This window comes from Pan troglodytes, chromosome 13, assembly GCF_028858775.2.
Source record: "Pan troglodytes isolate AG18354 chromosome 13, NHGRI_mPanTro3-v2.0_pri, whole genome shotgun sequence".
Lineage (NCBI taxonomy): Eukaryota > Metazoa > Chordata > Mammalia > Primates > Hominidae > Pan > Pan troglodytes.
This window is the reverse complement of record NC_072411.2, coordinates 112,083,569-112,095,663: the sequence shown is the minus strand read 5'-3', so window position 1 is coordinate 112,095,663 and position 12,095 is coordinate 112,083,569. Positions and strand designations below refer to the sequence as shown.

The 12,095-nt window shown below is 34.0% G+C and overlaps 1 protein-coding gene across 19 annotated transcripts in view; it reads right to left on the bottom strand.

Moving 5' to 3' along the window:
* UNC80 (unc-80 homolog, NALCN channel complex subunit) overlaps positions 1-12,095 on the bottom strand; it is a 228,567-nt gene that overhangs the window by 145,131 nt on the left and 71,341 nt on the right. For all 19 annotated transcript variants that reach the window (XM_009444163.5, XM_003309448.6, XM_054680141.2 and 16 more), the window contains one exon: positions 4,971-5,143. In XM_009444163.5, coding sequence (XP_009442438.2) covers positions 4,971-5,143 — 173 coding nt within the window. The remainder of the gene's footprint in view (positions 1-4,970; positions 5,144-12,095) is intronic.

Below are 12,095 nucleotides of genomic sequence, written 5' to 3'. Positions count from 1 at the left end.
GTTTAAGTTCCTTGTAGATTCTGGATATTAGACTTTTGTCATATGGATAGATTGCAAAAATTTTCTCCCATTCAGTAGGTTGTCTGTTCATTCTGATGATAGTTTCTTTTGCTGTATATTCATTTTTAAAACCTGCACTCTCATGTCCATTGCAGCACCATTCATAATAGCCAAGACATAGATTCAACCCAAGTATCCATCAATAGGTGAATGAATAAAGAAAATGTGGCACATACAAAACAATGAAATACTATTCAAGCATTTTTTATGCTACATTTCATAGTTAGACTCTTTTTAAAAAATTCATTACCACTAGATTAAGAGGATAATTTGATAGTTTAGTTTTGTTATTACTAAATTATTTCTAATTTTCTTATGATTCAAAAGAGAATCATAAGATATTTCCTCTTTCATGCATTCCTGTCTCCTTGAAATAACCTAATTTGCATTGATCATTAAATATCTTGTGATGTTAAGCCCCAATATGAATTATATTTGATGCAATAAGCCTGGAAGTAAGCGTGAATTAGACCTATGGTAACTGAAGGTCTTTTCCTGGGAGAGTCCTGGTTTATGTCTCTTTTCCTCACATAATTATTGATAACTCTTTCACTCTTGAAAGTGTCCTATTTTGAAAAAGAATTATATATGCACTCCTTCTAAAGCTGTCTACTTATGAGGCTCAATAATTTAACATTAGATTTCCTCCATTCACAGACTAGGGAGAATTCTATGATCCTATGGATGGTCTTATACGTATGGAATTGTTCCTAAAGCAAACTGGCATTGTTATTAGTGTTATTCATGCTAATAAATTACCAAAAAATTAGAAATCACTGCTTGTGCATGTTACAAATTCAACTGGATAAATAAGAATAGACTATTTCATTTGAAAAATATAGGAAGTAGACATACCTTTTGCTTGAACTGTTTAATTTTTCTTTTTATTTTCTTTTTAGTTTTGTACTTGCAGATTATATAAACCTAGAGATGAAATCAATCCTTTCTAAAATATGTCTTTTAAAAAATGCCTTACAGTTGCATCTGCTAAATTAACCCTAAAGAGAAAGATTGTGAGGAAAAGCTGTACTGGACTTAAAATTGAATCAATTATCCCTACACTTAGTGGTCATAGCAATAATAAAAGTAGGATTGTTTAGAACCAACAAAAAAAACAGGTCAGCAAAACTTTGAACACTGACATTTCTAGTATTTCTTTCATCTAACAATTCTTTTTAATTCTGAAGAAAATTACAATCTTAAAAAAATCACATTTAAATTCTATTTTTAAGGACATAAAACAATGAAACTATTCTAATATAAAATTATGTCAAAATGCAAAAATTGTATTTAAGCTGCACTTAAAAAATAAATGTAACAAAGCAAAACAATAAAAGAGAGGTGGGAGAAAATGCAAGATTGAAATATGATGATGAATTGAGCACATTTATTTTCCCCTCCTCCTCCAAATTCTATTTGATGAAATGGCAGAATCTATAACTATGTCTCTATCTATCTCTGTATATGTATATCTATCTCTGTATATGTATACCTATCTATATCTATATCTGTATCTGTGCCTATATCTAGATCCACATCTGTACCTCATTTGCATATCTACCTAGCATATCTACATCTATGTTTATTTCTATATTTACATCTATTTATATGATATACATATATCTAAATAAAACCACAATGCATTGAAAAACACGTAAAACATACTTAAAAACTGAGGCATTCTTGAAAGATTGGAAGTGGGTGAATCAGATATTAGATGAAACCAAATACAGAGGAAACAAAAGCTAAAAATACCTTTAGCAGAAAACATCAGTGAAAGTTACCATAACCCTGAGGAACCCCTAACCCAGATCAATAGGTATGAACAATTACAGTTATCACATCTGTACAAATGACAGTAAACACCAAATGCTACTTTGATTCAAGCACATACGACATATAGCTGCATTACCTTCCTCTCAGTCTGTCAGAATTCACCAGCCCCTTTAGTTCCTTCACTTTCCATAGCTGAGAAATGGACTGTAAGTGTGTCCTTATTTGGGGTTCATCTCTTGGCTTAATTCTTTTGCTCTCATACCAACAAATAAGACAATGAATGTGAAGGTGCTTTATAAACCATCAAGCATAATGAAAATGTTATGATTATTATTCTCTACCAACACCTCTGCCAACAACCACCACCACCATCATCACCTATGCCTTTTATCCAACCAATCATGTCTACCCAGATTCTCTCTCTTTTTGCCTCATAATGGGAACTACTGAGCTCCTTTAACCCTTGATTGATTCTGACCTCTGGAATTTTGACCTCTGAACACTACACACAGCTTGACCTTGACCTTGAATCAAAGACTGTCAGGTATGAAAGGAACTCCTACTACCCACACACTGCTTGGTCCCCCTGTACATTCACCCCCACTGGATCCAGTCTAGTGGCAAAGACCTCATTACTTCCAGATGCAGGCTACTCAATCAGTGGACACGTATGCTAATGAGAAAATGCCTCTTTACTTGATGGCTCAAAAGACACTGCTTATAAGCTCCAGCGCTCCTTCATTTTCTTTCTTACCATGAGTCTTATGAGATCAACCAGCTTCTGTCACCTTCACTTTCCTAACCACGTTTAAGCTATTGGGTATAAAATATGGAATTTATTATTATTGCATGCTTTAAAGTAAATGGCCTCACATAATATTTTAATAAGAGAGTCAGAATGGTAGAATACAAAACAGAAGGGCTTGGAAGATAGACCCGGGTTCCAGTCTGGCTCCATCCTTTGCTGACTTTGTAGTCCTGCCTATTAATCGGTCTTTCTGAGCTTCAGTTTTTTCCTTTGGCAACACGGTGGGCATACAATAAATACTAATCACTCATTAATCAACCTTAGAATGCTGTACACTAAGACATCTGGAAAAAAAATCACTATACAAACACAATCTTCATTGGAAAAAGGGAAAAATAGGTGCAGCCCTCCAGTTGAGTTTTGTTGTGTTATCACTAACAGAACCATGCCTGTCACATAGGAATCCCTCAAAAGACATTTGCTGAGTTAATTAATTATTATATGGTGAGTATCTTATAACTCACATTGACTCTGGGCTTCTAAATACCACCAACCTTTCCATTTGATGTATTTGATATGTAGAGAACTGCTACTCTCCCTCCCTGATTATATACAGTCCAAAATTACTTACTACTCAGGGAGGAGCTGAGGAGTGCTCCACTCACCATCACTGCTCTCATTATTAACCAGTTAGTCCAAGAATTCCTTCTGTCCCCTAATCAAATCCTGCTGCTTACACCAGTAGTGACACTGCACATGGTGTTTGATATTTTCCACTCATATCAGCACTTTCAAATCATTGCCAACCTGAGAGCTATAAAGTAGGAATCTGTGGCTATTTTAATAGGTATTTCTATTTCCTTTTTTTTAACTTGTAAATTAACAGAGCATTTCTTAAGTTCAAGTAAGATGAAGTGTAGTTTACTGACTATTAGTATTTTTTGTGACTGGCTGTTCATATACTTTTCCATTGTTTAAGTGTTTGTTTGTTCTTTTCTAATGAATTTGTTGCATTTATTTATTTTAATCTGCTCCTTTGGGAACAGAGCAAGATGTGATTAAGACAAACCATGCATGGCTCAAAAGAGTGACAGCTAAGTTTCCACTATCCCACCTAGAAAACAGGGGATTGGCTCCTTGCCTTGTCAAGCTCTCCTGCTTTAGACAGACATCTCACTGTACTTTGATTGTTTAATTGCCACAAACCCCAGCTCTCCTGGAGACCTGTGATTTTCTACATTTTACAGTCACCATGGAACATATCAACACACATTGAACATGCTGCAATTTTTTAAAAATTCTCAAAGGTCACTACCCAATAATGAGAAACTGACTGAAAAAATCTTATATAATGAAAAGCAATCATTTTGGGTGATTATAAGTGGTATTAATATTTCAGCCTTAAGTGAAGCCACATACCTTCCTGGTCACTAAATATCCTTAGATCAAAAGCTGCAAATGTCACAGAGAAATTTCATGAATTACATTATAAGGCTTGGATTATTTTCCAAGGTAAAATATGAGTGACCACTGGTCACTTATTCGTGTGTCATAAAACCTGAAAAAAGGATCATTTATTGGCAGGCTTAAAGTTTTTTGTTCTAATAAAAATCTATTTCAGTTTGTCTTTTTTAAAAGTTAAAATAAAATACTTTTTTTCCTGATGTTTACTTGGTATTTTGTACCCAGTGTTTATGCATCATATGAAGACTTTATTAATAAAGATTAATAAATTGAGAGGCTGAGTTCAAAACTCACATGTGGGCCTAATTTACCTGATAAAAACACTTTCTAACCAAGATCCACTTCATACTCTTTAATCCTTTACATGTGTATAATAGCACACAATGTTCAAAGTGTTTGTGCAATTCATTTCAATTGATCTTGCTTCATATTTTTCCTCCAATTGATGGATAATGAAATCAAGGCTTGGTGAGTTTAAAGGACTAATACACGGCAGACATAAGACCAATAATATAATAATAATGGCCCACTTTATTGTGTAGTTCCTGTATTTCAGGCACTGTGATGAGGGCTTTATATCTAATATCTCATTTAGTTTTCGCACTAGCCCGAGGAGGTAGCTATAGTATTGTTATTGCTCTTACACTCATTTTACAGAGGTTCAGGTAGTAAATGTCAGAGTGATTTTAACTCAGTCAGTCTGACTCCAGAGCCTTCACATATTTAGACAGTCTATTTCCCAGGGCCTATTAATTAAGATTTTTCTCCCTTTTTCACCATCTTTCTTCCCCCTTTTATCACTAATTCTGAAAAAGCAAACAAACAAACACAGGAGGATTACAATTGGGGAATCATGCTTACCTCTGTTAATAGTGTTACTTGGGATGGGGGGCAGGGTGGGAAAATTCTTTCACCAACTTACTAGATCCAAGGCAGCTGCTAGGATGGAGGCATCAGGAATTGTCCCTGGCTCACAGCAGTTTAACAGAAATTGGAAGCGTTTCATGCCTTGCCGGATTGCTCCAAGATTCACCACGTTTTTGCTTTTTCCGCCATCTTGGTTGGGAGAGAGATGATCATCAAAACTGTGGCAACCTGTAAGGGTGGTGCCATGGTGGAGGAATGAAAGAGAGAGAACGTAAAGGATCACAGGTTTAAAAAGAGTTTCAAAGATATAACAGTGTGTTTTCTACAGTGTTGGCCAGAAAACTTTCTCCTTCACTCCACTTCCTTGCTCTCCACCCTAATGTTTGATTTAAACACATCCTGACTTTTGGGAATCTGGTGACACATGACATATGAAAATGTAAGATTTTACCTAAATATTTAAATACAGTGTTTGATCATTTTACTTGCAGGTCTTCTTTTGAATACTAGTAAGAGCTTTTGGTGTATTTAAAATTATTCTTCCTGTAATCAACAACTTCTGTTTTTATGGAAGTTGCAATCACTGTGCAATTTCAGATCTGTTACAACAAATTGATACAGCATTGGTACAGCATTGTGTATAATGTGTACATTGTGTACAGCATGCTGTACAAATTGGTACAGCACTGTGGTGAAAGGAAAAACCTTTTCTCAGTTACAGTGCAAAGAATCACTGGCTACTGGAGGTCCAGAGTTAGGGTTACCACTCTAACAATTTGCATTCATAGTAGATAAAAGGGGGTGTTTACAGTTATGGGCCTGGGTTTACCATGACAGTGCACCACACACAAGGATGTCAACCACTATATCCACTAATGGAAAAATGCGGGAACCTACTCTATCAGGGAACACATCCTTTGGAAGCAGTTTAAGCCTGGGACACAGATTCATTTAGACTTTATTACCACCAGATTTAAAAATTATGGCAAGGCATAAAAATAATTACCAATCTTGGTCTACAACTTTCACAATGACTCAATCGTATTGACGTATGTCAGTATGAAATAACATGATGTCTGTGATTTGTTTTACAATACATTTAAAAGAGCATGAAAGATAGATGAAGCAAATATGGCCATTTCTAAATTATTTTTGCAAGTGTGATGAATATTTTGGATCCATTGAACCATTCTCTTTACTTTTTGCCTACGTTTGGACACTTTCATAAGCTCAAAAATGGCTCAGAAGATAATTAAAGTATCATTATTGAAATTTCCTATATTTCATTCTTTATGGTTATGTTTCTTTTTCAGATGCAAATATTCCATATTCAAAAGCTCAAAATTCAATACCTTCAGTGTTTTTTTTCCAGTTAGTATAGCATATTTTTTATCATATGCAAAAGGAACTACCATGAGAAGAATCTGATGGTGGAAAAAATTCAAAAGACAAAATCTCAAATGATACAAAGATGAAAAGCTATAGACGAGGAACAAACAATTCCAGGAGAGCCTTGTTTTCAAGCAGCTCCCTTTCAAAATGCTACTCTATTTCCTCACTGGAGATTACCAAAGCTACTAGAACAGGTAAATTCCTGTTATTTTTTATAACTATATATCACTTTATTAATCATTTATATATACCCCTTTAATAGTATATAAAGTATACTAATATGTATACCAAAGGATTCTCATCTGTTAAAAAGTATAAACAGTCCCTTAAACTTTGAATTAAAGAGACATTTCAAATAATAAGATTTTTCTTTTTTGTGAATCCAATTGTTTTATTATTTGTTGCTATAATTAAGATTTAAAATACATTAGGTAATAACTGCCTAAAATTTGTAATGGAATTAATATATAAGACCAGATAGATGATCAATGAAGTTATTCTTATTTATCGAATTTATTAAGAACAGTTGAGATCATTTTATTTAAGGAAGCATGAAGAATATGTATTTCACAAATTTCTTCAATTTTTATTTGACAAGATTACCAATTTCAAAAGAATTGTATTCAATACTACTAAAAGAAATGCCATTTTAATTGCAAGAATTTCAGAAATAATGCAGTTAAGGGATGTAGGTAAAATAATGAAGAGAGAAGTCATCAAAACATTCACTGACAGCAAGAACCTATATTCTTTGCTTCACAGAATAATATATATTTATTACAGGTCAGAAGATCAGCAGAATCCTATAAGCACAGGACGTAAGAATCATGTTATTAATAAAAGCTAATTATAATGGACATTTTCCATTGTATTTATATAGCATTGTATTTATATAGCATTAATAGATAAGAATATATTTTTGATATATTTTTGGTACTATTTTTGAGCACTTAGTATATCCCAAGTACTGTATGAAATATTTTATAATTAATTTTCTTTATTTTTTGCCATAGCCCTATAAGATAAGTTTTTAAAATTATTTTAAAAGAGAATGTATTTTTGGGGTGAATGGGTCTGTTGGTGAGGAGAGAGTGGTGGACAGAGACAGAGAGATAAAGAGAGAAGGAACAGGTGAAGGAACAGGTTAAGTAGCCCAATCTGTTTATACAATGGACAGTTATAAAGGCAAGATTTAAATTCAGATCCACTGAGAGTGCACAAACCTGCACTCTTACCACTATGCCACAATGTAATCTCTAAAATACCAAATGTTTATATGGAAGAAGGTCAGACTTTTATACTCTGCTGAAGGTAGTGATCATGTTAGAAAAACTTAATGTAAGAAATAATTCCTCATTGTACATATTATATTTCTTGGGTTTTCTCCTGTATTTTTAATGATACACTGATGATAAAATTGTATCCCGCTGGCATTCCATATTGTACTACTAAAAGAAATGTCAAAAAGTAATTTGGCTGCAAAATGTATTTTTTAATCAATTTTTTATAGCAATACACTAGGATGTAAGAATGCCTCTTGGCTTCCTTAGACATAACGATTACTTTTTTAGCCTCAGTATATTTTAGTTGCATTTGTTTAATATTTATTTTTTATGTTGAGGTGTATATTGAGGTGTAATTATAATTCTATTTACGTAGAATGCATTTTTATAAGCTTTTAAATCCAATAAGGGATGTATAAAAATATCCTACTTGTTTTTTAATATTATTTTTAGTTGGCAAATCATTATCATATACACTTATGGGTACAAAGTTTCAGACATATGAAATCTAGTATTTCCTTAAGCAGCATTTCCCATTGTGTTGATGGCACAGCTGAGAACACACAAGATGTGCAGTAAACGTGTTGATTACTTGAAAAAAATTGTTTTAATTGATCAAACACCTTCCCTCAAATAGAGACAACATGATTTTTAAAATGAAATAATTTCAGTGAATATGAAAACACAAAAGAAAAAGCTGATTTCTGAATGTAATTTCAATTCTATTTCATGTTCACCAGATACAGTTTTTATTTATTGAATAACTTCTAAATTTTAAAGAAATTCTATTGGCATTTCATCTCAAATCAGTGAAGTTAAAGTACTGCATTTAAACTGAGGGTAAGAAGGTTTGATGTTTGTTCTCTTTAACAACTTTAAAGAAAGAAACAAAGAAATTCTGTAATTAAGATAATTTAGATGAGAAAAGACAACACATCTATCATGGTTGGGTACGAATCATTTATACACATAGATTGCAAAGGAAAGAAAGAAAAACAAGGAAAGAAGGGAAGAAAGAAAAGAAAGAAGAGAGAGAGCAAGAAAGAAATCAAGAGAAAGAAAGAAAAGAGAGAAGGAAAGAAAGGAAGGAATCAGAAAAGGAAGTAAGGAAAAAAGCAGGCTCAAAAATAGAATGATGTTTGCGCAATTAAGGGCAGTAGTCGTTGCAAAATACAATGTACTTAGATAAGCAGATAATGTTGTTTAAGCTGGAGATACTCATTTTCTGCAAGCAATTCTAAAGGAATATCTTTTTTATAATTTTTAAAAAGCAAGAGAACATAGGCAAAGAATAGTGATATACAAGCTATATTCTCTTGCCAGCTCAAAGCACATAAAATATTCCAGATAACAATCTCAAATATTATGGCTTTGTTTTCTAGACATGCAAAAATAAACTGCATTTCAGGTATTGTTGACACAAACTCATTGTAGAATCTGGCTCTATGAATATTCCATATCAGATCTTTTGAATCTGTGAATGGAATACAAAGAATATACGAAGCAATGGCTAAAATCCGTAGGAATCGTGGTAATAAAAACACAAAGTCCAGAATGAACTAACATTTGTAAGAAATGGTAATGATAATGTGTTTGGAACATGAATAAGAAGAGAATGTAGGAGAATTAAAAGGAGAGTGTAAACAAGTCAATTATGCTTTTATCTTTTCCACCAAGGAGAAAAATCTACTAACGGGGAAGCATAGTGCCATAATCAGGTCAGCTACAGTGAAATGCCATAGACTGGGTGACTTAAAACAACAAACATTTATGTCTCACAGTTCTGAAGGCTGGAAGTCTGAGATCAGGGTGTCCGCATGTTCGGGTTCTTGGTGATGGCTCTCTTCCTGGTTATGTCCTCATGTGGCTTTTCCTGGGTGTATGCATGCAGAGAGACCTTATGTCTCCTCCTTTCTTTTTTTTTTAAGAAGGGCATTAAAATCCCATCACAAGTGCCCCCCTTATGACCTTATCTAAACCTAATCACCTCCTAAAGCCTCCACCTGTAAATACTATCACTTTGGGGATTAGAGCTTCAAGACAAATTTTTGGAGGATATACACATTCAGTTCGCAGCAGACAGAAAAAGTTCACTTAAGAAGAAATATTAGGGCAGGCATGGTGGTTCATGCCTGTAATCCCAGCACTTTGGGACACTGAGGTAGGAGGATCGCTTGAGGCCAGGAGTTCAAGACCAGCCTGGGCAACATAGCAAGATCCCCCCATCCCCATCTCTACAAAAAATGTAAAACAAATTTAGTGGGGCATGGTGGTGCGTGTCCGTAATCCTAGCTACTTGCAAGGCTGAGGCAGGACGATCATTTGAGCCTGGGAGTTTGAGGCGGCAGTGGACTATGATTGTACCATTGCACTCCAGCATGGGTGACAGGGGAAGACCCTGTCTCAAAAAGAAAGAAGGAAGAAAGGAAAGAAAGAAAGAAAGAAGCAAGAAAGGAAAGAAAGAAAGAAAGAAAGAAGGAGATTTGGAAAGAAAGAGAAAGGAAATAAGGAAGGAAGGAAGGAAGGAAGGAAGAAGGAAGGAAGGAAGGAAAGAAAGAAAAGAGAAAGAAAAGAGAAAGAAAGAGAAAGAAAGAGAGAAGGAAAGGAAGGAAGGAGAGAAGAGAAGGAAGGAAGGAAGGGAGGAAGGAAGGAAGGAAGGAATTTTGAAAAAAGAAGAAATATTCACCAAATGTGAGAGACCCTACATTCTTTGAGTTTAAGCCTCAGTTATACTTTAGTGCATAAAGAGAACTTAAAGATGTGATTGCAGCTCCAGTCAAATGACATCCAGTTAGCATGACACATACCTGGAGAACACACTTTAGTTCCACACTTCATTCTCAAAAAAGCACAAGAAAATTTCTTTGTAATACTGACGTCTGACTGTGAGACATATTGTCTCCAAAATATCGTGAGGAGTGGAAAGAGTGTAAAAGGATTGAAAATGACAAATGTCCTGGTTATTAGGAAGATTCTTAAAACCACAGAGACTAATAAACTTGATGTTTGCCCTCGCCAAATTCTTTAAGAGATAATTAAATAGATAGGAACATTTTCAAAAGAGAAGTATCATAGGAATCACTGTAACTTCATTATGCTGAATTAAGTCATGTTCTTTTTGATAGAGTTGTAAGGATATCATAGGCATGTTTTGCTAAATTCTGGTGATGTTTCTGTAGTGATATGGGAAAGTTCTCTGATCACTAGAAAATTAACTGTATGGTTCACTAAAAATCTGTACCCACAAATTATTAATTAATCAAAGTCAAGTAGAAGTATTCTTAGAGTTACATCTTTGCATTTTTCCTGTTCAGTAATAATATGAACAACGTGGGTGAGAACAGGGGAATGTGCATGTCTCTGCAGACAGATCTTTATAGTACAAAGAAGAAAAGACAGAGTTCAATTTAGTTTTGATTCTCTTTTCATTCATTCATTCATTCATTTGCTTATTTATTTATATTTTAATCTCAAAGAGGAGTGGAAAGAGTGTAAAAGGATTGAAAATGGATTCTCCTCAAAATTATTGATTCTGTCTCTTAATTTCCTTCCTGGGGGAGTGACTTAACTAACTCCTAAGTTAATGAAATAATAAATTTTCATCATTTTTGAAATGAAGAACAAATAATGGCTATATTAAAGTATACCATGATATTCATCCATGTGAAAAAAAGCTAGCAAAAATTAATCAATACAAACCAATTATGTGATATGAAAATAGAAAATGTAATTTTAAATTGTGTTCATATACTTCATGTAGTCCTCAAGCTTAATAGTTACACTATCTACTATACTAATTAATTTTAAATATGGCATATTGCATTCCATCCTAAGTTCCACATTTTGTAGAAAAGCATATCATCTAACTAAAATACATAATAAAAAGGAATCAGAATGGTGATGGATCTAGAGACACTTCCATATAAGGAAAAGTAAAGAAATCAAAGATGTTTAACTAGCAGCAGTGAGATCAAAAGAGAGAACATGAAATGGATAACATATGGAGCTTGCATGATATGTGTGTGTGAGAGTGTATGTGATGTGTATGTGTGTGCATCTTGGTACAGACATCATAACTAGGACAAATGAAGCAAATTTGTGGATAAGTATGTCTTCAGAATGTAAGGAAAAATTCTCTAATAATTAAGGCTGTCTTGCTCTGGAACAGGTTGCTTTGTAAAGTTATAAACTCCCCCTCAGTGGAAGTGTGCAGAGGGTGGCTGGCCACCTGTCAGGGATATACTGAGCAGAATTTGTAAGTAGATAGGTGGGTGGATAAAAGGATCTCTGGAAGTTTTGTAAAGTTCTCAGATTTTAATAAAGGATAGAACAGCAGAAGAGGCTGGATCTTACTCTTTGAAAACCCAGTGCCCATCATGGAGTGAGGAACATAGTAAGGCTTCCATAAATGTCTGTTGAATCAAATTGCAAAAACAGAAGCTATAGACAGTGGTAAAAGGCATGTATGAGAAAGAAATGAATGAAAAACCAATGAAAATAGAAAA